Source organism: Pogona vitticeps, chromosome 2 (genome assembly GCF_051106095.1).
Source record: "Pogona vitticeps strain Pit_001003342236 chromosome 2, PviZW2.1, whole genome shotgun sequence".
In the NCBI taxonomy this organism is placed as follows: domain Eukaryota; kingdom Metazoa; phylum Chordata; class Lepidosauria; order Squamata; family Agamidae; genus Pogona; species Pogona vitticeps.
In genome coordinates, this window is record NC_135784.1 from 4,798,066 (window position 1) to 4,819,971 (window position 21,906).

Sequence of the window (21,906 nt, forward strand, 5' to 3'; positions counted from 1 at the left end):
AATCCCACAGACCCAGGGGTCACAAAAGGGTCACAGAGTCCTCTATATAGGGTGGATCAACCCACTCTGTGTTCATCCTTCAGACACAGAGCAGTTGGGGTTCTTCTGCGTGACCCTATTCGGATGTATTTCCAAGAGGCAATATCAGATCTGGCCACTAGGGGGAACCAGAGAATATTTCCCTGCAAGGCTCGAAAGTAACTTGCAGGGCAACCGATTTTTTTTGTTATCAGAGTACAGGAAAACGATAACACAGCCACTCCAAAGTTATGGGTCACGCCGTGCGTTATGCCAGAGGGACCTGTTTGCAAACCACTGGACCGCAGCCGCTATGGAAACCAACTCCGCCTGCCCAGCGGCTCGCCTGCACAGCACGTCTGCTCGCCTGTGGCGACCCAGGGACGTGGTTCTCTGTGAAGCTGCCCGACGGAGGACGGGGTTTCCCCTCCGTACCTTCTCTCCTTTGGCTCCGGTGTCGCCTTTCAGTCCAGGCAAGCCTGGGGGGCCCTACGTGAAAAAGAGACAAACCAGGGTGAGCTTAGGTCTCCGCAGGAGCAAGGGCCGCCACCTTCCCAGCCTCACAGCCCCCCCTCTCATCTCCCCAGGTCCTCCCCACCTCAGAGGAAACACGGGCCACTCACTATGGGTCCTGGAGGTCCAGCCTGGCCGGTGGGCCCTGGTTTGCCTTGGGCGCCCTGGAGGAGGAAGATCAGAGACTCGTAAGAAAACCGGGAAGGACCACCGCCTTCTCTCCCCGTGTCACCCCAAACTCCAGCCCAGGGGAGATCTACAGCCTCGTCCCATTTTCATCCCCAAGAAGGGGTCCCCAAAGGGTGTACCCACCTCACCACCCGACACCCCTTTCCCCCTCTCCCCTGCTCCCCAGCACCCAGCCCAGAGACACCGCCCCCCCTCAGGGAGTCCAAGCTCCTTTTCCTCACCACGGATCCAGGGAGTCCCCTCAGCCCGTCCGTTCCGGGTTTCCCTGGAGGTCCCTGAGGCCCCACCGCCCCCGTCTTGCCAGGGGGGCCCAGGGCACCCGTTTCTCCCTAGAAAGGGCAGAGTTAAGGTGAAATGGCAATCTTCAAATCTCTCTCTCTCTCTCTCTCTCTCTCTCTCTCACACACACACACACACACACACACACACACATATACACACAGCCTTACTATTCCCGCCTTTCTGAAGTGAAACTACCGAATACACACCGAATACACACCCACGTTTCTTTCTCAGGTCATCCCTTTATACTACGTCCCCATGAGAGGTCCAGATGATGGCATTTAGTTTCGGGAAACTCCTCTCGCCTTCCCCCATGGTCCCTGCCCCACTGCTTAGATCCAGTGGGGCAGGAGGGAGGTGCTAAGGAGGCCCGGGGGCGACAGCAGCTGCGCAGTTCTAGAAATGCCAGATAGCGCAGCAGTGGGAGCCAGAGGGTTGGGAGTTCGATTCTCCGCCAGGCCTCCTTGGCAAGGGGCTGGATCCGATGACCCGGACGGCCCCGTCCAGCTCGGCAGTTCCGAGATGATGAAGATGCCGCCGTGCGAAGGCCAGCCGGGGCCACGAAGGAACAACTCAGCGTTTATCCTCTCAGCAGAAGCTGAGATCCTCCTGGACTCAGACGCTCCCTTGAGCCCCGTGGCCAGGGACGTCCCATCTCGCTGGACAGAACCGACAATGCCGAGAGGCTCCCTCCCTCCTCTCCTCCATGCCACCCCCCCGCTCCACTGGGCTTTTTGGGGGGCGCTGAGCGGCCGGCCCGTTCCGCCAGGCGAGCTTTGCGCTGGGACTCACCTTCTTCCCTTTGACCCCTTGCCGTCCTTCGGGGCCTGGGGTGCCGGCCGGGCCCTGCCAAGAGAGGAGACAGGAGGAGGGGAGGTGGGTGGGGGCGGCAGGGGTGGTGGTGGTGGTGAAAGAGAAGGAGGCTGTTGGACGACCATAAAACCAAGCCCCGAAATCTCCAGGCGCGCACACCGGCTTCCCTTAAAAACTCTTCCAGCCAGTCACAAAGCTTTCCGGGAGACAACTTTTTCAGAATTGAGGGGGAAAACCCATAGCAAGGTGGGGAAACCCCCACACAGGGTAATGAGAAAGTGGCGCAGCTCTCTGCGGAGTTCCAGAGGGACACTCTCGTCTGGCACCATGGATAGGGTTTCCCCAAAACCACCCTCTGCTGCCCCCACCTCCGGGGAAAGCTGCCTTCGGCCCCTAATCTTCCATGAAAAGACAAGAGGTCAAACCTTGAGAGACATTTCTCCTGGCGTGGGGGAACCTTGGCCAAGCTGTTTGCTTGTCAAATTTGGGGCGGCCCCTTCACCTTGCAACTTGTTCTACTGACGACGTTACTGGAGGTTTTTACAACCTCACCTGCTGCTTTTAGTAGGTTTGGCTGGGAGGGGCCTTTCTGGGCTGGGGGATTGTCGATCTATCTCCCCACTACTTTCCCTCCTGCTTCTAAATTCAACGGGAGCCCCACCTCTCCGCTCAGACCTTTTTCCCCCTCTCAGGTTGTCTGCTGAAGTCTGTTGTCAAAGGCAGTCACGTTGGTCACTTTGCTGTTTCATCTGTTTAATAGTAAGTACAGTAGTGCTTCGCATAACAAGCGCACCGTTTAACAATAAATCCGCATAGCGATGCGGATTTTGCGATCGCTAATGCAATCGCATACTGATGTTTTAATAGGGCGAAAATCGCTTTGCGACGATCGATAAGCGTTTCATTGCGATGTCGGGGGAACAACTGTTCGGCGGTTCCAAAATGGCCGCTGGAACACCCAAAATGGCTGCGCGCAGCATTTTCGCGCCCTGCCCTCGCTTACTGAGGGAGCGAAAATGGCGGCCGGATGGGGAAACATCGTAGAATGGTGAGTTGTGGGCTTTTCCGTTCCGTTTAGCGATGTTTCCCCATAGCGAAGGTTAATCCGGAACGGATTAATCTCGCTATGCGGGGCACCACTGTAAATGAAACCTTTTTTATTCTTTCTACTACTATTGTCTCTGAGATGAGAAAAAAAGTGGGAACGTGAAGCAATTCTGCTCCGTGAATCCCTACACTAACGGAAAAAAAATTCCAAAACTCTGCAACAGATATTACTCCCATTAGTTTTAAATCATGACTTCTGCTCAATTAAGATGAGCGGTGAGAACACTTTCCCCACGACTTACCCTTTTCCCAAGTGGGCCAGGTGGGCCATTTTCACCAGTTGGGCCCGGTGAACCCTGAAGAGTGGGGAGAAGAGAAGGAGAGTTAAACGGGGGGGGGGGGCAGGTATCCAGACCCTGCACAAGAGAGGTTGGCAACCCAGAAAGTGGAGGGCTGTATGGGCTGGTTAGGAAGGTCACGAAAGAAGGATGAGAGTGGATATTATTTACTGTGGATGGTTTGCAAAATGAGAGAGACAGACTGGGGGTTCACAGTTAGGAGAGAGGTCTAGAACAGGGCCTCCATAACAAGACTAACCTAGAACCCACCTTAACTCAGACCTAGAACCCTTACCGCCTCTCCAGGTTCTCCATCTTCTCCCCTGTCGCCTTTGGCTCCATCTTGGCCCTGTGAAGGGAGGGACAAAGACAGGGCAGTCCCTCTGGCCCAGAGACCCCGGCCCCACCCGGGGGGGCTGGGAGGAAGGCAAGGGGGCCCAGATTTGGGGGGAGGATGTGAAGGATACTCACCCGTGGTCCCATTTCACCGGGGGGTCCTGGGTCTCCAGGGAAACCTACCGGGCCCTAAGAGAGGAGGAGAGAACAGAAGTGGCGCTAAGCAGGAAGGCAAACCCACCTTCCCTTGACCCCCTTCCCTGAAGATTTAAGGCAGGCAGGTCTAGGGGTTCCCTTTCTTCCCATTTAAACCCATTAGAGCCCTCGGTTGCCCCCACACACACACACACACAACACCACCATCCCCCTTCTCTCACTTACTGGGTTGCCTTTTGGCCCATCGTCTCCCACGGGCCCTTTTGGACCGGGGGGTCCGGGATCACCCGCCGTGCCCGGTTCCCCTTTCTCTCCCCTTTCCCCCCGTGGGCCCTGAAAAAAAGAGGGATAAAAAGTTGAAGTTATTATCCCCCCCGTTGAGATCCTCCAGTCTGAGGAGTAGTCTACCCTTTGATTGCCGGCCGTAGAAGGGGCAAACCTCTGGATGTATGCCCTTGCCCTTCCCCTTGTGGGTCACCCACTTGTGGGAACCCCAGGCTGGCCCCTCCCAGAAGCTGGTATGTTTGGGGTGCCAGACATTGGAGGGAGGAGGGAAGCCCCGTTGCAGGATTCGCACCATGATCTGGCCCGAGGCAGGGCTCCTGTTGGTCTTATGGGGAGAGAAGGGGAGCAGGGGAGAGATTCCTACCTTGCCACCTGGCTCCCCAGGAACCCCAGGTCCGCCGGCTTCTCCTGGCTCACCCTGGAAGGATGGAAAACAGCCGTGAGCACCTTCCTTCCCATCCCACTCTGGGCAGCCCATAAAAACCCAGGTCACAATAAAAGAAGACACTCAGGAAGGCCAGGGGTTGGGGGTCTTTTCAACCCCAGGATTGACAGGGAGGGACCTTTCCAGGCTGTCCATCACAAAACACACGAACCAATCATTCCCTCTTGCCTCTGAATTCAAAGAGAGTCCCGCCTCTCTGCTCGGTGCCTTTTCCCCCCTCTCGAGATCTGAAAGCAGCAGCCACGTTTTTTGTCAGTTTGCTGCTTGATCTGTCCAAGTGCAGAACCTTTTCTTCTTACAAACGTCTCCGAGGGAGTGACTAAGAGGGCAAGTTCCACTTGACGAGAAAAAGGAGTGGCCTAATCTGGGGGACTCGAAGCTATTCTGCTATTCTTCCCTAACTTGGGAAATATAAATATCTTTTGGCCCCCGTCATGGCAGCCCGCTAGCCTCCCTCTCAGTCCCCTTTTGGGGCCGCCCTCTCCCTTCTTCGAGGCCTACCCGGGCATCCTAACCCTCGGCCACCTACCTTCGGTCCTGGGGGGCCAAGGTTTCCGACGCCTCCGGGGGGGCCTTGTGGACCCTGCAAGAGGAAGGGGGATGAACGTTATGGCCGCCACGGGGGTCACCCTGGGTCAAAAAACAAGGGTCAAGGGAGGGGGACCCATGGCACCGAGGCTGGCCGTGGTGGTGGTGGTGGGATTCGCACTCACGTTCGCTCCAGAGGGTCCAGCCGGGCCTCGGGGTCCTGGGGGGCCAGGCGGTCCCTGCAGGGGAAAGAAAGCATTGACTCGTTAGCATCGGCCGCCCCTTCCGTTCTTTCGCCGACGCTCAAGGCAGCCAACGAGCTTCAGCCGAAAGAGGCCTTTTCCCCAGGGAAAAGGAAGGTTCACTGAATCGGGAGCCTGGGAAGCTTTCCTTCCCCCCCCCCCACATACCCTTGAGAAAGGAAAGGAAAGGGAGCTGGGGAGCTGGCACTTACCAGGGGCCCCACGTCTCCAGTCTCACCCTTTTCGCCCGATGGTCCAGGCATGCCCTGTCCGGAGAGAGAAGGTCAAGAAAGGCCGCTGGGACGTTGCTGCCCATGCCAGGGGAGGGGGGAACCCGGAGGGACGGGGCTCTGCTCACCTGCAAGCCAATGGGCCCTGGGGGGCCATTGAACCCTCGGGTGCCCTCGTCACCTTTCGCCCCAAAGTGGCCCTGGGGACCCCTCGCGCCAGGCTCTCCGTCGGCACCCTGGAAGGAGAGGGGGAAGGGGGGGAGAGGAGACGGGGGTCAGGAGGAAGGCAACCCAACCCAAAACACCTCAAGGAGCGTCACCCGCCTGACACGCTTGGGTCACACCAGGGCTGCATTCTTGCCCCTCTGGCGCTCTTGGCACTGAGAGGCGGAACGGTTTACAGACCGGGAGGACAGACACCAGAAAGGAAACACCTCTCCACTCGGGTTAAACTGTGGAACTGCCTGCCACAGGACGTTAGGGGCTGTCAGTGGATCTACTCCACGCTGGTGCGTCAGGAGCCACCTGCCTCTCTATCAAGAGCTGGAATGAGCCCGAAGGTACGTAGACGCGGGGGGGGGGGGGGAGAGGTTGTCCGAGTCAGAGAGAGATCCTTCGTTTTACTGCAGGTGGAAAACGAAGCGCACCATCTTGGGAAGGCCACCCTCCTCCTCTCCTGGCATGGTCAAGTTGCATTCTCTCCCTTTCGTTTTGTTCAAGGAGGTTTTACACCTCACCAGGAGGGGGTGGGGAAAGATACATATTTTATATAGGATAATAGAATCTTTGAACTGCACAGATGGAAAGGGGAACCACTGGATCATCTAGTCCATCCCCTCTTAAGAAGACACAGCGTGGAATCGAAAAAGAAGAGTCGTTCTCTTCCGAAAATCCACCCACGCGTGTTGCTGACGTTCTTCATTTATTTAAAATACGTTTACTCCGCCTTTTTCTTTAAAAGGATCCCTATTGATCCAGTCTTGCTGTGAAGAACAAGGTGAGAGCAGAGCCCTCGCACAAGGATCCAGGAGCGAGGGTCACCCCCCATCACCACCACCACGCCCGGGCCCACCTGGATCATGGCCTGCTTGCTGGGCTGGACAGACAGTTTGGAAAGGATTTTGTTCAAATCCAGAGTCCCCCCCCCCCTCTCAGTAGCCACAGGCGCAGACCTCCAAGACTCAAGGGAAGGAGGAACGGACCTTGCCTCGAGAATTTTTGTTCATCCGCAAGGTTAACGGGGGGGAAATTTGGAAGAAAGGAGAAAACGAAGTGCAGCAAAAATACAAATAGCTTGTGAATGTGTGATTTTGGGGGGAAAATGTTCCCAAAAAGCAGAGAAATTCTGACACCAAAAAAATGAAGACAGGGACTCATCATCCAATATAGGAAGAGGATTTTTAGAAGACCAGTGGGTTTCAGAGAAACGGCTCACGAAAGCCGGCTTGAGCCATTTCCGCTTTTCTCGCCCTCCACCCACAGAGACTCACCGCCGGTCCTGGTTGTCCGAGGGGGCCGAGCGGGCCTGGGGGGCCGGGGGGGCCCTGGAAGAAGGAAGACAAGGCTGTGAGCCGCTGTGGCCGAGGAAGGCTGCCGTCCTGCCCCTACCTTCCCACCCAAGGATCAAGGGTGCCCCCCACCCCCAGCCAGCCCCCCTCCTCAGTCTCCCACCGACCTGCTCTCCTTTTCCCCCTCGGTTGCCCTTCTGGCCTGGGTCGCCCACTTCGCCCTGCGGAGAGAGAAAAGAAAGAGATAAAAAATTGGGGGGTGGGCCAGAGGGGTGATTACAGGGCCCTGCAGAAAGAGGTGTGGAGTGGGCGGGGGGAGGCAGGGATAGCTCGGAAGGCTTACCTTGTCCCCGTCTTCACCAGGGCCCCCCGGTGGTCCAGCAGGACCCGGCAGTCCAACGGGACCCTGAACGCCGTCACGGCCGGATGGGCCGATGGGGCCTTTTTCACCCTGGGAGGAGGAACAGACAACACCTGATTTTTTTGGGGGGGAGGGTTCCAGTTCCCTGATTCTCAAGACTCAATCCCCCAGAATCCTAGGAACCCTGAAATGGCAGGGGTGAGACTAGATGGCCTCTGGGTTCCCTTCAGACTCATTCTATAGCCTGGCAGTCACCCTGACTGGTACACAGGGGTCCTAGCCCCCCCTCCCAACTGGAGTGTTCAGTGGCTTCCTGCCCTGCCCCGACCCCCACCACCACCCCATCCTGCCCCCTCATTTGGGGTGTTGCTCTCTCTCCCTCCTAAGTAACCCCAGGAGTCCTGGGTTTGAATCACACTCACAGGAACGCCTTTCTCTCCGGCTGGACCAGGTGGGCCTTGAGGACCGGGCCTTCCTGGGGGCCCAACGGGGCCACCTGATCCCGGTCCCCCTCTCTCCCCTGGAGAACCCTAGACAAGAAAGAACAAAAAGGGGGGTGTATGGGGTGGTTAAGGATATGGTGTTGCTGCAGGTTAAACCGCAGAAGCCTCTGCGCTGCAAGGTCTGAAGATCCGCCATCGTAAGATCGAATCCACGGGACGAAGGGAGGTTCTGTCACTTGTCCCAGCTCCTGCCAACCTAGCAGTTCGAAAGCGTGTAAAAATGCGAGTCGATAAATAGGGACCACCTCGGTGGGAAGGTAACGGCGTTCCGTGTCTAGTCGCGCTGGCCATGTGACCACAGAAGATTGTCTACGGACAAACGCTGGCTCTATGGCTTGGAAACGGGGATGAGCTCCGCGCCGCAGAGTCGGACACGACTAGACTAAATGTCAAGGGGAACCTTTACTTATGGGGTAGTTACGGTCTTGAGGAGAGAGAGAGAGAGAGAAAGGGAGAGAGAGAGAAGGAGAAAAAGGTTGCCTTGAACCAACAGGTCACCCACCCTCGCCACGGACGGAGAACACCTGTAACAAAAACCACTCACTGCCACCATGTAGAGAAATGCTCAAAGGCGGCACAGGCTCTTATCGCTTTCAGTGGCCAGCTCTCTGCCTTAGGAAAATAAAACGTGGCACCTGTCGTGGCAACTAGCATGAATTGCAAAAAAAGGAAAAAGGACTGCACCCAGAAGAAAGGGGGTAAGGGGGTACGAGGGGGGCACGTGGCTGGGGTCGTCCGATCTCACCCTACCTCTGGGGCCTTCGGGACGACGCCGATCATCCCCGGGAGGCAGCAGAGGACGGACAAACACTTGCTCTCCAGGACATCTCGAGGGTTACCCATTTTTAGGGGGCTGGTCCTCCATTGTCAAAAGCCTGGATGCAGGACTGGGCCGGATTTTTTTGGGGGGGGGCTTTTTCTTTAAACAAGGCACAATTTATGCCTTTACCCCAGAGACCTCCCTGTATAAAAGGTGACGGGAATCCTCCCACGTTTAAAAGTTCTGTCCAGTAATAGTTTTAACCTTCCTGAGTTGTTCCCCTCGATGGGTTAGAACACTTTTTTTCCCTCAATGTCCTGCCAGTTTAAAACTTAATTATACTGCATTTCTTTTCTTTTATTATTATTATTATTATTATTATTATTATTATTATTATTATTATTATTATTATTATTATTATTATTTACTATTCTGGGAAGGCTTCTGGGTAGAAGAGAGGAGTGGGAAACAGCAGAGCAGAGGGGAAGGGAAAAACATAGAGGGTAAAATACATTTTATTAAGACATCAATGCGTGATTCATGGGGTCAGCGTAAGTCAGAGGCCATGGGTCCATGGGTACAGAGAACTGCTGCTTTGGAGGGAGGGATAATGTGGGAAGGGTGGGGTGAAGGGGCCAAGCAATACTCACGGCGGGTCCTGGGGGTCCCGGGGGTCCCTCATTTCCTTTCAGTCCTGGGCCTCCCTGGAGAAGTGAGAAAAAGAGCCCTTAGCTAGAAAAGCCCATTTAAAAAAATCCCCCCTGCCCAAGCCCCCAAGCTAATTTTTTTTGCAGTTTTTCAGCTGTGAGTTCCCTGCCCCGGCAGGGAGGGCTGGACTAGATGACCTGGCGGGGTCCCTTCCAACTCTTAGAATGCTAAGATTTCTCTCTGCCTTTCACTCTCGCCTGTTCGCCACCTCCCGGGTGAAGTGGAAAGATAATAAAGATAACGGCTACTCAGAAAAGACAGGGCCGAGCCGGAAAACTGCCCCCCCCAAAAAAACTCTGCTCCCGCCCCCCCCCCGAGCTCAGTCCCAAGGTTCCCCAAAATTATGAATCCGAACATTCTCCTCAGAGGTGCGAATAAGAGGAAAAACAGTGTCCGGAAGCAGCCCGCCACATATTTTGCATTTCTGGACGTTGAGCCCCCCCCCCCCCCCAAAAGGTGAAAAACGGGACACACTTTTGTTAAAAAAATCACGCAAACAGCCAGCCTCTTGTTCTGGGGGGGAAAACAAGGACAAACTTGGAGCAGGCTTGAATATGGGCGGTGAATGCAAAAGAGAAACGAGGTGGACTTTTAAAAGGGGATGATGCACACACACACACACACACACACACACACACACACACACACACACACACACACAACGAGAAACCACCCTCCCCCAGAGGAACGCAAACGCCGAAGGTGCTTACGGGGGTGCCAGGAAGACCACGTTCTCCGGGGAAGCCTCGCAGTCCAGCCGGGCCGTCCTTTCCTGGGACTCCAGGAAGCCCAGGGTCCCCCTGAAACGCACACACAAAAATTCACAACGTCATCCAAATATCCCAAAGGGACTTCCTTTGTGGAGGGGGGGGGAGGGTGAAGCCGAAACCAGCCCCGGGGCTTCCTCTCGATTCATCTTTTCTGGGATAAGGGCGCAAAGCCGGTCTCCGTCAAGGTCAGGGTGAGCAGAAAAACAAAAACGGTCAGAGATACAGAAGAAAAAGAAAAGGTGAGATTGAAGGAACAGTTTGTTTTTTTCCAAGTGGCCCCCTTACTCTGATTCCTCAAAGGATGGCAACACAGAGGAAGGGAGAGTGTTTCTCCCCCCCCCCCCGGTTGCCTCAGAAGGGCTCACATTAAGGAGCTGAATGTTAAATCTGGACTCAACACCAGGAAAGACAGCTGAGGAATGGAAAAGTGGGGGGGGGGGCATATATGTGCCCATTCCTGAATCTTGGAGGGCTGCACCCACTCCTGTGTCATGTCTCTCCCACCCTCAAATATTTTTCTTTTTTAAAAATTTTTTTTAAAAAAAATTAACTGAAAAGATCTCTTGCTCCCTCTAGGGGCAAAAAGTACGTAATTTTTTGCCACCAAACTCCATTTTCTGCTGGTTCCAAAGAGATTTTTTGCAGTTTGCTGCTGAAACTCAGCAGCACTATGAATACCAGATGTGCTTTGTTCATTATTTCATTTCTACCCCAGGTTTCTTCAAATACTTTATAACGCTATTCAAAACTCCTATAGGGGCAGGATTTTCTATGACATGTCATGTTTTTTCTTGTTTATTTATTGCATTTATATGCCGCCCATCTAGACATAGTCTACTCTGGGTGGCTCACAACTTAGAAGATAAAAACAATTTAAAATATACAGTTTAACATTAAAAAACAAAATGATATAAAATATAATATAAATTTACAATTTTAACAGTTAATTTAAAGCAAAGAGTCCCAAGATGGCAAGAATAAAAGAAGAAAAATAAGAATGACTTAATTGACTGAAGGGAAGGCCTGCTTGAATAGCCAAGTTTTCAGCTGGCTTTTGAAAATGCCCAGTGAGGGTGCCAGCCGAATTTCAGTGGGGAGGGTGTTCCACAGCCGAGGGGCCATCGCCGAGAAGGCCCGATTTCTTGTTTTCTCCTTCCGGGCCTCCCTCGGCGTCAGACCCCTCAGCCGTCCCTGCTGGCTGTGTCGGGTGATTCGGGTGGATCTTGCAGCCTATGTTTGAGCTTGTAAGTGGGTTTCTGACCTGTACATGAGTTATCTGGCGAGAAAGCCCAGATTGCTCATAAACTTATTTAAATTTGCTTGTGGGTTCAAGGAGAAGTTGCAGAGAAAGCGTGAAATGTCACAGAAATCCTCCCTCTTAAAGGCCACAACCTTCAAGCCATGGAAACATGGTTGGATTGGGTTTGCGTGTGTGTGCATGTGTTTTTTTTAAAGCCACAAAAAGTGGGCTCGGGTCCCTTTGTGCTCCCTTGAGGAGAAAGAGTTTTCCATTCGTGTGATCAAGTCTCCAGGGCTGTGGAAAGCGGAACCTGAGAGCCAGGGGGAGGTGCCTGGCAAATCATGGGTGGAGCTTGAGGAAGAGGAGGAGCATAGCAGCACCCAGATTTGCTAGAAACAAATCATTGATCATTTTCTTTTTAATTGGTTCCCAGAGCATGCCTCTTGGGTCACCCCCGAGCAGGGGCTTCCCCAGGCCCGAAGACGGCCACGGTGGCATTGCATGTCTACCCCCCCAGCCACGGAACCCCCAAAGAGCCACGGATCAAGGCCTCTGGCCTGAACCCGGTGCCCTGGGCCGCTCGAGATGGGCCATGCAATTACCTTTGTCCCTTCTTTTCCAGATGGCCCTGGCAGGCCTTGCTCTCCGGGTGGGCCTGGCGGGCCAGGATGCCCTCGTTCGCCCATGGGGCCTGTTTCTCCCGGCGCTCCCTGTCACAAGCAAAAAGAGGAGACCCTTTCTCAGGGGGAAAAGAGGCTTCCAAGCACAGAACAAGGGGACGGGCCCTGGGAGAGACATCCTGCAGGAAATTCAGGGTGCAGCGAGACGGGGATCGGTCCCAGTGGGGTGGTCCACCTGGTGGGGGGGACAGGTGGGTTCGCTCCTTTTCGTGGCCACCACACAGCATCCATGCCAACACGCGCTGGAACTGTCCTCGGAGCGTTCCTGCCCGTGCCTCCCTGTCAGAGGCTACGTTCCTCAAGGCACAGGTTTGGATTGTTCTGTTTTGGTTCACTCCCAGCACGGACCCTCCCCGGGATCAAACCAAAGTGAATGTTTTGCAACTTCCCGTTTTCCAATATCATTTCAGCGGCTTAAGCAACAACTGAAAATGTCCCCGGCTCCTCCGTGGAGAGGAAGGAAGCTAAGATTGTTGGGTGATTTTTTTCCAGATCCCGTTAGCTCAACACTGATACACTATAGCTTTTAGGGGGGGGGACCCAAAAAGCTTCCTTTTGGAAAAAGGAGGAGACACGAGGGAGCAAGGAAGGGTCACTTACTTTGCTTTGCTTCATTTTTGCTTTGCTATGCTTACTTACCGTGTTTCCCCGAAAATAAGGAAGGGTCTTATATTAATTTTTGCTCCAAAAATGCATTAGGGCTTATTTTCAGGGGATGTTTTATTTTACAGTTATGTCATCTTCTGGTTGCTGCACAAAGGTGGAGGGCAGGGTTGCACTTAACTGGGGCTTATTTTGGGGGGTAGGGCTTATATGACAAGCATCCTGAAAAAAATCATACTAGAGCTTATTTTCAGGTTAGGTCTTATTTTCGGGGAAACAGGGTAATTACTTTTTCTTTCTTTCTATCTTTCTCTTTAAAGGGAGGTGGGCTAAATAGGGTTGCTTGAGTTGTAGTTTGCTTTTCCGACCCAAAACCACCCAAGGATCGCACCCTGCACCTCCTCCTTAGCCACTCTATCTAGCCCCCAATCCTGCCCGTTCTAATTTGGCCATCTAGCCAAGCTCTCCATTTGAAAAGCAATGAGAAACACTGGATGATAAAAACCTAGGATGATAATAAAGGGACTGATCCTGCTCACCTGCCCGGAAGTGAGGAAGCCTCACCCCAGAGCACGGACAGAATAAGTTACAGGGATCTAGTTACTTTTTACTGGAAACAAAGACGAAAACAAAGTCATGCTTCAAGAGGTGGAACTCAAGTTACTTTAAAAGTGTAACGGGTAACCGTTTCTTGTTAAAACGAACGGCCTAAGAACTTTTGAGGGCATTCTTGAAGGCTTTTTGTAAAAAAGATTTTTCAAACAGGTTTTTATGCCATTCTCTTCTCGGTCCTCATAAAATAAAGAAAACATTAACTAGAACGTTAATAACATTCTTGGTATAGCCATGAATTCTGGCGACAAAATTACATTTCAAATATGGTCGCCTATCAGAGGAAGACACTCATTCCAAAAGGTAACTTTTCATGCTTGGCTCGACCGACCCGCTCACCGCCTCCTTACCTGAGGACCCACCACTCCAGGGCCACCGGGGGGGCCAGGCTTGCCTTGGAATCCCTGTGGGGAGAAAGAGAGGGGTGTGTGTGTGTGGGGGGGGGGGGTGATGGCCCCATTCCCCTGCCCCCAACCCCTAGGGGGGCTGGAAAGCTGAGTTTGGGACCACTTTATTTCCCCAATATCTACCTCATGATATCCAGGGTGGTCTAAGTGGATCAGAGTGACAGACTAGGACTCGGGAGGCCTGAGTTCGAATCCTCACGCAGCCATGGAAACTCACTGGGAATCTGGTAAAACCACTCCTTCAAGATCTCACTTACCTGGAAAGTCCTGTTGGGGTCGCTATAAGCCCTTTCTGACTTGACAGGCACATAACTAACTAATTAACTATGTCCCAAAACTTTGGGGGAGGTGCTGCATGTGAGCAGGATACCCTCTAGACTCCTTCTCTGAGGGGGGAGCAAGATGGAAGGAGGGAGATGAAGAGCACCCCTCCTCTGGTGCTGCCAGCTGAGGACCAAACGGTACATTACAGACGACGCATCATTAGTAGGTGGAGTGCTGAGGATGCTTGACTGTCACAGCGGGAAGATTTCACACCATTCGTAAATGAGCGGGCTGGGATTCATGACTGGTCAGAGAGGGGTAAGCCAAGGGCTTGGCTTGGAAGCACACCATGGCTGAGACCCCAAAGTCTGCGGGAACCACATTTCTGGAACACTAAGGGACGTGGGCTTCCAGCGACAGCTAACTGTAATGTGGAGTTCTGAGAAAAGAGCTTTTTTTGATCTTCTGTGTGGGGAAGGGGTGGAAGGAGGAAAGCTTCCCCCTGCCCCCCAAAACACCCAGAAGTATAAGCTGCACCTAGGGCTTCAGTGTGTTGATGGCACCATTCTGATACCATCCCTTCGCATTTTGGGGTGGGAGAATCTGGATACCGGATGGGTTTGAGGAGAATTCATTTCATTTCATTTCATTTCGTTCGTTCGTTCGTTCGTTCGTTCGTTCGTTCGTTCGTTCGTTCGTTCGTTCGTTCGTTGCTTTCCCGCCCCAGTGGAAAGGATGAGCTTAACCATGCTTCGCCCTGTGTTATCACCCAGGGCCGAGTTTGGGAGAAACACGGTGGCATCGTGCTACACAGGAGCAAACCCAACGTGCAAAGGTGAGCAGGGTTAGCACGGAAAAGTGCGTAAGCCAAAAGTGAGACCCCTAGGCAAAGGGGGAAGGAGGAGGAGGGAAGGAGGGAGCTCCGAAGGCTGCAACCGACCGTATTCCAGGACCCCGCGTTTACCTGGTGGCACCTGAGGAGAAGGAGGAGAAAGCAGGGCATCTGAGTGGAAAGAAGCAGGAGAGAGAAGCGGGTGCGAAGGAGCCAAGAAGGAGCCGAAAGCTCTCAGGACTAGCAGCAGAGCGGCCGTTTTTTGGAGAAAGGCGAAGCAACGGCCCCCAGAAGGAAGAACTTACGACTTCTCCTCGCTGCCCAGGGTGGCCAGGCACCCCGTCTTTCCCAGAGGGACCCTGTAGGTGGAACAAAAGGAAAAGAGGGTCAGAGCGGGGTGGTGGTGGTCGGTGGACGAAACTGCAGTGCTGCAGTCAAGACTCTCTGCTCGCAACCTGAGTTCGATCCCCAACAAGGCCGAGGTACTTGGCTCAAGGTGGCGTAATTAAATTATAAACTTCCCAGAGAGTGCTTTAAGCACTACGGGGCGGTAGGTCAGCAGCACATTTTGCTTTGGGGGTTTTGGGCTTTGGCCTGAAAGAGGGGACCTCAAAGTGTGGGGTGGGGATGGGAAGAGAAATGGGGCGACTCACCGGGGGTCCTTTCGGTCCGGGGAAACCGTTGGGCCCTTGCGATCCGGGAAGCCCCTGCGAAGGAAGAAAAGATTTGTGGTTATGGTTGTTGCGGGGGTGGGGGAGGGGTGGAGGGAGAGAGAGAGAGAGAAGAGCGATGAGGAAATGTTGGCGGCAGAAATGACCCATAAAAGCACCCTTGACATAAACAGCCTCCTGAACCCGGCATTTTTGAATTTCAAAAAATGATATTCCAAAAATTGAATTTTTGAATTTCAATAATTGAGACTCCAAAAATTGAATTTTTGAATTTCCAAAATTGAGACTCCAAAAATTGAATTTTTGAATTTCAAAAACGGAGACTCCAAAAATTGGAAGGGGCATGCTGGGATTTGAGAGTAGTATCCTGCCCCTCTAAAGGCTGATTCTCCCCCTTTAAAAAGTGGTGGTGGGGGGGATGAAGGGTGATGGTGGCTCCACGGGGGCCAGAAGCCCCCTCCGTGGTTCCCCAGATTAGACCCCGCAGAACCTGGGAACGGCCGGGGCAAAAAGGCGTTCCCGTGGGCACCAGATGGGAACTGCCAAGGCCGCGCTGGAGGATGAGAGGAAGCAGAGGGAGGGGGCTCTCCGTTCACGCAAGGCTTGAACCCTCTCCTGCCATCTCTAGCCGCTGTCTGAGATCCCTCTTCTATTACAAAGCCTTGCCACTGGCTTCCATCATCTTCCCTTCCTTCTGCTCCATCCTTCCCCCTTTTCCTTCCTCACTTCCTCACGTTAAGACTTCAGGCAGGCGAGCAATGCGTATCGAACCTCCCCGGGGGGGGGCTTTGTTTAATGGTCCGAAAAGAAATCGCGGCCGGCCCGGTGCTTGGCGATGTGGGCCCGGCTCTTTCCACTCACCCGTTCGCCAGGGGGGCCGGAAGGTCCTTCGCTGCCAGAGGTGCCCTGAGCGGGAAAGGTGTACAGAAAGAGGAAACAGAGTTATTTCTTATTTATTTATGTTTCTGCGTAAAGAGAGAACACCTTCCAGGGCAACGAGACTCGTGTGCACACAAGGCTGCCTGGACACCCATACATCTGGACACCCACACCCAAACACGCTGGTGCAGACTCAGACACACACGCAAGCTGCGCAGCCTTCGGGGGTTAAGAATGTCGGAAGCGAGCTTTTCTCATGCTGATGAGCATTCTGCCCCGGGTCTAGCTGTTTCGGCTGCAAAAGAAGGGTTTTTTTGATCCTTTGACCGGTGCAGGAGACGGGGCCCTAGCCAGCCCGCTGACCCCTTGAGAGAAAACAGTGGGGGGGACCCCACAACCAACCTTTGGTCCAAGCTTGCCGGTGGCTCCTCGTGGCCCACGCTGGCCTCTGGGACCCTAGAAACGGGGGGAAAAGGGAGGGGTAGATTTAAGAAGTAGGTGAATCAGAGGTTCAGAGACGGAGGCCACTTCTGGAGGCCTCTTTCCTCTCCAGCTCCTGAAGCCCATCTCTGGCATCCCCCCTCAGAGATTCTTTGAGGGGCAACCCTCAAAGTCCCACCAGGGAGGCCGAGCCACACGAGGGAAACACAAGCGTGGGAAAACACAAGCCTCGGGCTTCAGCGTCCAAAGGATCTCCCCTTTTCTTTCCCGACAAGCGAGCTTCTCGGCCTCTCGAGGAAAAAAGACAACGCTCGTCGGTGGTTGATAAAATGCTTGGGACTTCATGTAGGAAGGTAAAAAGGTAAAGGTTCCCCTTGACAATTTTTGTCCAGTCGTGTCCGACTTTAGGGGGCGGCGCTCATCCCGCTCTTCAAGCCATAGAGCCAGCGTTTGTCCGAAGACAATCTTCCGTGGTCACATGGCCAGTGTGACTTAGACACGGAACGCTGTTACCTTCCCACCGAGGCGGTCCCTATTTATCTATTTGCATTTGCATGCTTTCGAACCGCTAGGTTGGCGGGAGCTGGGACAAGCGACGGGCGCTCACTCCGTCGCGTGGATTCGAACTTACGACTGCTTGGTCTTCTGACCCTGCAGCACAGGCTTCTGCGGTTTAGCCCACAGCGCCACCCCATTTTTTGCCACCAGCCCCACATGCAACACATGAACAACACAGGCCGCGCATGCACCCACAAGCCTCAGAGGTGACAAAACTGGGAGTGGGTCAGTTCGACACAGTCCCACAGAAGCCGCTTCGGGCCTTTCTTCGTATCTCTTGATCGTCCACCGAAACCCCTCTTTGCCAGACCGAGTATGTAGGCTTTTTTGTCTTTTCTTTTTTAAAGCCTGTCACTGCCATGATTTTATAGGCTTCTAGCTGGAGATCAGCCTGATTATTCCAGGCTTCTGTGCATTGCGAACAGAGCAAAATGTTCTACGTAGGTGTAACACATACGGAGCGGGAAGGAATGATGTTGTTTCAGGGAGAAAATGGGTTGCCCTGCTTGTTTCTGGAAGCCTAAATGTGTGTTTGTGAATGGAGGATTACAACGTCCCCTCCCGAGGGTCTCAGTGGGGAAACAAGAGGTAAATGTGCAAAAACAGAGGGAGTCTCTTTCTCACCCCCCAAAAATCAGGGGGTACACTTCTGCCTCATTGCAGTAAATGGTCGCTTGCGTGGCCCAAACAAAATATAAAATACAAATACAAAAGTAGGTGATACCTTTATAGACCACTGAAAAATCACCGTACAATACACAAGCTTTTGTGGATAAAACACCACTTCATCAGGTTTGTACCAGCGGGAAGAACTTAAAAGTCTGAAACTTAAAAGAGTCTAAACGGACATGGCAAGGTGGGTTTTCCCGGGAAAGTTGTTAGAGGCCCATGTTTCTATAGAAGGGTTTTCTTTATCCATTGGAATGGATTTGGGGGTCCAGACTGCAGAATGGAAATCTCACGGAAATCTATTGCAAAAAATCCTCCGGGGGGGCTACGGGCGGGGGGGGGGAATCGGAAAGCATCTTCCAGGCCCATGCACTAAAAATGGAAACCGAATTCCGCTCTGAGGTGAGAGCTTTGGAGGACAAAGAGAGAAAACAGGCAGCTTCACAGTTAGGGGGTGATAAAACCTTCTCTATTTCTGCTGCATAGATAACTGCTTCTTTCACACAATCATCATACAAACACAGCTTGGTGTTTTTTCCCCCCTACTCCTCCCAACTGACCAACAAAGCAAGACCGTTTGCAATGGAATGTTAATCAGAGTCCTTTCACTGTTTAAGGCAGTTCTGCTTCCAATTATGAAGCTTTGCATCTTGGGGCTTGTTTGTTTGTTTTTTCCGCCCTGAGAGGTAGTGGATGAAAACTCTCACAATTCCCCTCTTTCCCCCCCCTTCCTTTTATGTTACTCACCGAGGGTCCACGCTCTCCTCGGGGCCCAAGCTTCCCAGATACACCCTAGATTAAGGAAAAGGAGAAAGAAAAGGAGTTCAAGAACAGAGAAGCATCTTGACCTTCTCTCTTTGCTGTTTTTGAACCTTTTATAGATAGCCAAAGTGGGCAGGATTCATGTTTAGACTGATTATGGAGTGGGGGAAATCCCTACAATCTGTGAAATGAACCACAGCCCAATACACCTTCCTGTCACAACGCAAGGGCCAATGGAAAAACCACTTGCTTCTTTTCTCAGATTTAAACAAAGTTCTTTATACATCAGCTCTGGAAGAAGAAAAATGTCATTGAGCATGTGCAGAGTTCCCTTCCCTCTCTCACTTCCACAGACAAACTAAAATCAGTCTTTCTACAGCCATGATGGGGGGGGGGAGAACGCCAGACAGATGATCCATTACGAATCGCCCCTCTTATGTTTCTGGATTAGTAGAATTTATTCCCTGCTTTTGGGGGATGGGGGAAATGGAAGATTTTTGTTTTTGCATTACTGTAGGAATATTTTAGATGCATAGGATCCCTCCACCGAATCCTATCTTCATAGAGTTTAAAATCTGTGGATGGAGGTGGCTCTTTAAAAGATTCCCACTAAATGGATGACGGGAATTCCAGTTTGAGAATTTTGGAGAATCGCTTTGCTTCCTGTCGGCTTACACATCAGCCCCAAGCTGGTTTCTTTTGAGTGTGTCAAAATACGACTCCCCACAGGAAGCTGAATGATACTCTGCAAGGGGACAGAGGTGGGGCCCACGAGCATTGCTCCAGAGGAGGACTACTTACCCGACTGCCTTTCTCACCGTTGGTCCCGGGAAATCCCGGGAAGCCTTGTGATCCCTAAGGAAAACAGAGAGGCTGTTATCGCACAGAAGAGGGGTGTTGGGGGGGGCACTCTAAATCTTAGCCAGCCTCGGCTTCTCTTTATGCAGGATGGGAAAGATGGAAACGCACGGGGGGGGGGGGCAGGGGGAACTCAAGATGTTCGGGGAAGATGTAAGAGAGGCTGCCACCACTTGGCAAACCTCTCGGCTGCTCTGCAAATGGGCTTTTTCTCCTGTGCAAAGCAGACCACAACATTCCTCAGTGCTGTGCCTTGTGAGATACGGAACGAGCGTCAACAATGCATCACTAGTTTTCCTTTCTTCTGCTGCTTTCGAACAAGATCGCTTCTACACTCTCCCCTCTTTCCCAGAAGAGTTTCATAAATAAAAATCTAAATGATTCTATTATTGATTTTATTTTTTCATTCATACCTTACTTCCCCTCTCCTCCCTCCACCACCCCCTCCACTTTATTATTCAGACATAACGCCTGATGATTCGGGCAGGCTCTCCAGCCCACCATTAGCACCGAGAAGCCCTTTGAAGGTGTAGCCAAAGAGCAGGAAACGCAAGGCTGCATTTTTCTGGGTGTAAAATGGCAAAGTGAAAAAGCTTACTGCCCCTGCAGGAGACAATTGGGCTGAATGGGGACCCTGGGGGAGTAAGCAGTATAAGAGAAGCATGGAAGGATCCTTGCCCCCCACCCCACCCCCGGGAAGTGCTGGGCCAAATGCTGAGCCAGGAAGAATCCCCTTGAGTTCCTCTTTCTGGCTCTCTGTCAAAAGTCCTGCCCTGCACCAGCCCAAGACTGGGTGTCAGTGCAGAAGCAGCCAAAGTGACTGAAAAGTGTATGTGTGTGTGTGGGGGGGTGTTTCATACGAACCTTGGCACCCTGGCGCCCCGGATAGCCAGGCAGGCCTGGAACACCGAGTTTGCCCTGTGGAGGGGGGAAAACCCCCAGAAAGAGGGAGCAACAGAAAGAGAGACAGTGAGAGATTAAAAGCATTCATTCATTCAAAATATACAGTTGTGCCCCGCTTTACGATTTCCCTGTTTAACGACGAATCTGCTTGATGGTGAGGTTTTTGTGATCGCAACTGCGATTTCAAAACGATGGTCTAAATGGGGGGATTTTGCTTTGTGATTATCGGTTCCCTACTTCGGGAACCAATTTTCGCTTTAGGACAATCAAAAACAGCTGATTGTCGGGTTTCAAAATGGCCGCTGAAGAATATGGCTCCCCACTGTGCTCAGGGACGGATTCCTCACTGCACAGGCACCGAAAATGGCTCCCCCTATGGAGGATCTTCGCTGGACGGTGAGTTTTCAGCCCATTGGAACACACTGAACGGTTTTCAATGCATTTCAATGGGCTTTTTTATTTCGTTTTACAATGTTTTTGCTCTACAGCAATTTCGCTGGAACAAATTCACTCTTCATTAAAGCCACGGGTGCAGCCCTGATCCACCTCCCCACCCCATCCCCGACCCCAAGAGTCACCCCACCCTCACCTTCTCTCCCACAGGCCCAATGGGGCCGGGATCTCCCGGGGGCCCCGTCCGGCCTTTGGGGCCTTCGGGTCCATCTTCACCCCGGGATCCTGGGACGCCGACTTCGCCCTGAGCGCAGGAAGGAAGCAGGAGAGCATCAAGGAGGGGGTCCCCTCCGGCCCACCCCGGGTGGCCTTCATCCCCCCCACACCTCCTCCAATGCCCCTCCCGGAGGGAGGCCTTGATGGGCTGTCACTCACAATGTCCCCCTTCACGCCCATGTCGCCCTTCAGCCCAGGAAAACCTTCTTCTCCCTGGAGGAAAGAAAGAGAGATTGAGACCCAGCCACCTCAGAGGAAATGCAGACGGCACAGAGAAAAGAATTCACACGGTTGTTCATCTAGTGCAAGAGGAACCGGCGGAACTCCCTGCCACAAGGGACGGAGGCTGCTGACTTGGGACATCTTTGAACAGGGGACGGGGCAAGCTCACAGAGGTTTGGGCCATCAGTGGCTTCCCTCCAGGACCAAGCCCAGAGATGGGGAGCCCCCCCCAGGACTTTCCCTGCTTTTCCTTGCAGGCTGGGGCCCAGTTTGATCTGATCCAGCCACAGAGCCCTCCCCTCCCTGACTTCACGATTTTTCCCGGCGTCCGGGGAAGCCCCACGAGCAGCTCGGTCCTTCTGTGTCAACCTGGGAGCAGCTCCCATTGGATTTGGGGCAGTCTTTACTCTCATGTAAACACGTAGAGCGTAACAGCCTCCTTCTCATGGGCATTTAAATCCTACCGTTTTGGTTCCTCTGGATTTAGAATCCGTCCGGCAAATGGGGGGGGAGGGGAGGATTCCTCTGCCAGGAACATCCGGCCGACCGGCCCCAGATCGGAAAAAGGAAACCCATTTGGGCAAGACAGAGATCGGACCGGGGG

The 21,906-nt window shown here is 53.0% G+C and overlaps 1 protein-coding gene across 4 annotated transcripts in view; it reads right to left on the reverse strand.

Moving 5' to 3' along the window:
* COL11A2 (collagen type XI alpha 2 chain) overlaps window positions 1-21,906 on the reverse strand; it is an 86,659-nt gene that overhangs the window by 8,157 nt on the left and 56,596 nt on the right. For all 4 annotated transcript variants that reach the window (XM_072987129.2, XM_072987127.2, XM_072987130.2 and 1 more), the window contains 30 exons: window positions 21,240-21,293; window positions 21,001-21,108; window positions 20,373-20,426; window positions 19,452-19,505; window positions 18,636-18,680; window positions 16,623-16,676; window positions 16,203-16,247; window positions 15,324-15,377; window positions 14,976-15,029; window positions 13,518-13,571; window positions 11,875-11,982; window positions 9,973-10,062; window positions 9,205-9,258; window positions 7,714-7,821; window positions 7,274-7,381; window positions 7,098-7,151; window positions 6,913-6,966; window positions 5,551-5,658; window positions 5,405-5,458; window positions 5,136-5,189; window positions 4,952-5,005; window positions 4,342-4,395; window positions 3,918-4,025; window positions 3,672-3,725; window positions 3,496-3,549; window positions 3,165-3,218; window positions 1,795-1,848; window positions 942-1,049; window positions 642-695; window positions 454-507 (listed from right to left, as the gene is read on the reverse strand). In XM_072987129.2, the coding sequence (XP_072843230.2) occupies window positions 454-507; window positions 642-695; window positions 942-1,049; window positions 1,795-1,848; window positions 3,165-3,218; window positions 3,496-3,549; window positions 3,672-3,725; window positions 3,918-4,025; window positions 4,342-4,395; window positions 4,952-5,005; window positions 5,136-5,189; window positions 5,405-5,458; window positions 5,551-5,658; window positions 6,913-6,966; window positions 7,098-7,151; window positions 7,274-7,381; window positions 7,714-7,821; window positions 9,205-9,258; window positions 9,973-10,062; window positions 11,875-11,982; window positions 13,518-13,571; window positions 14,976-15,029; window positions 15,324-15,377; window positions 16,203-16,247; window positions 16,623-16,676; window positions 18,636-18,680; window positions 19,452-19,505; window positions 20,373-20,426; window positions 21,001-21,108; window positions 21,240-21,293 (2,016 nt within the window). The remainder of the gene's footprint in view (window positions 1-453; window positions 508-641; window positions 696-941; window positions 1,050-1,794; window positions 1,849-3,164; window positions 3,219-3,495; window positions 3,550-3,671; window positions 3,726-3,917; window positions 4,026-4,341; window positions 4,396-4,951; window positions 5,006-5,135; window positions 5,190-5,404; window positions 5,459-5,550; window positions 5,659-6,912; window positions 6,967-7,097; window positions 7,152-7,273; window positions 7,382-7,713; window positions 7,822-9,204; window positions 9,259-9,972; window positions 10,063-11,874; window positions 11,983-13,517; window positions 13,572-14,975; window positions 15,030-15,323; window positions 15,378-16,202; window positions 16,248-16,622; window positions 16,677-18,635; window positions 18,681-19,451; window positions 19,506-20,372; window positions 20,427-21,000; window positions 21,109-21,239; window positions 21,294-21,906) is intronic.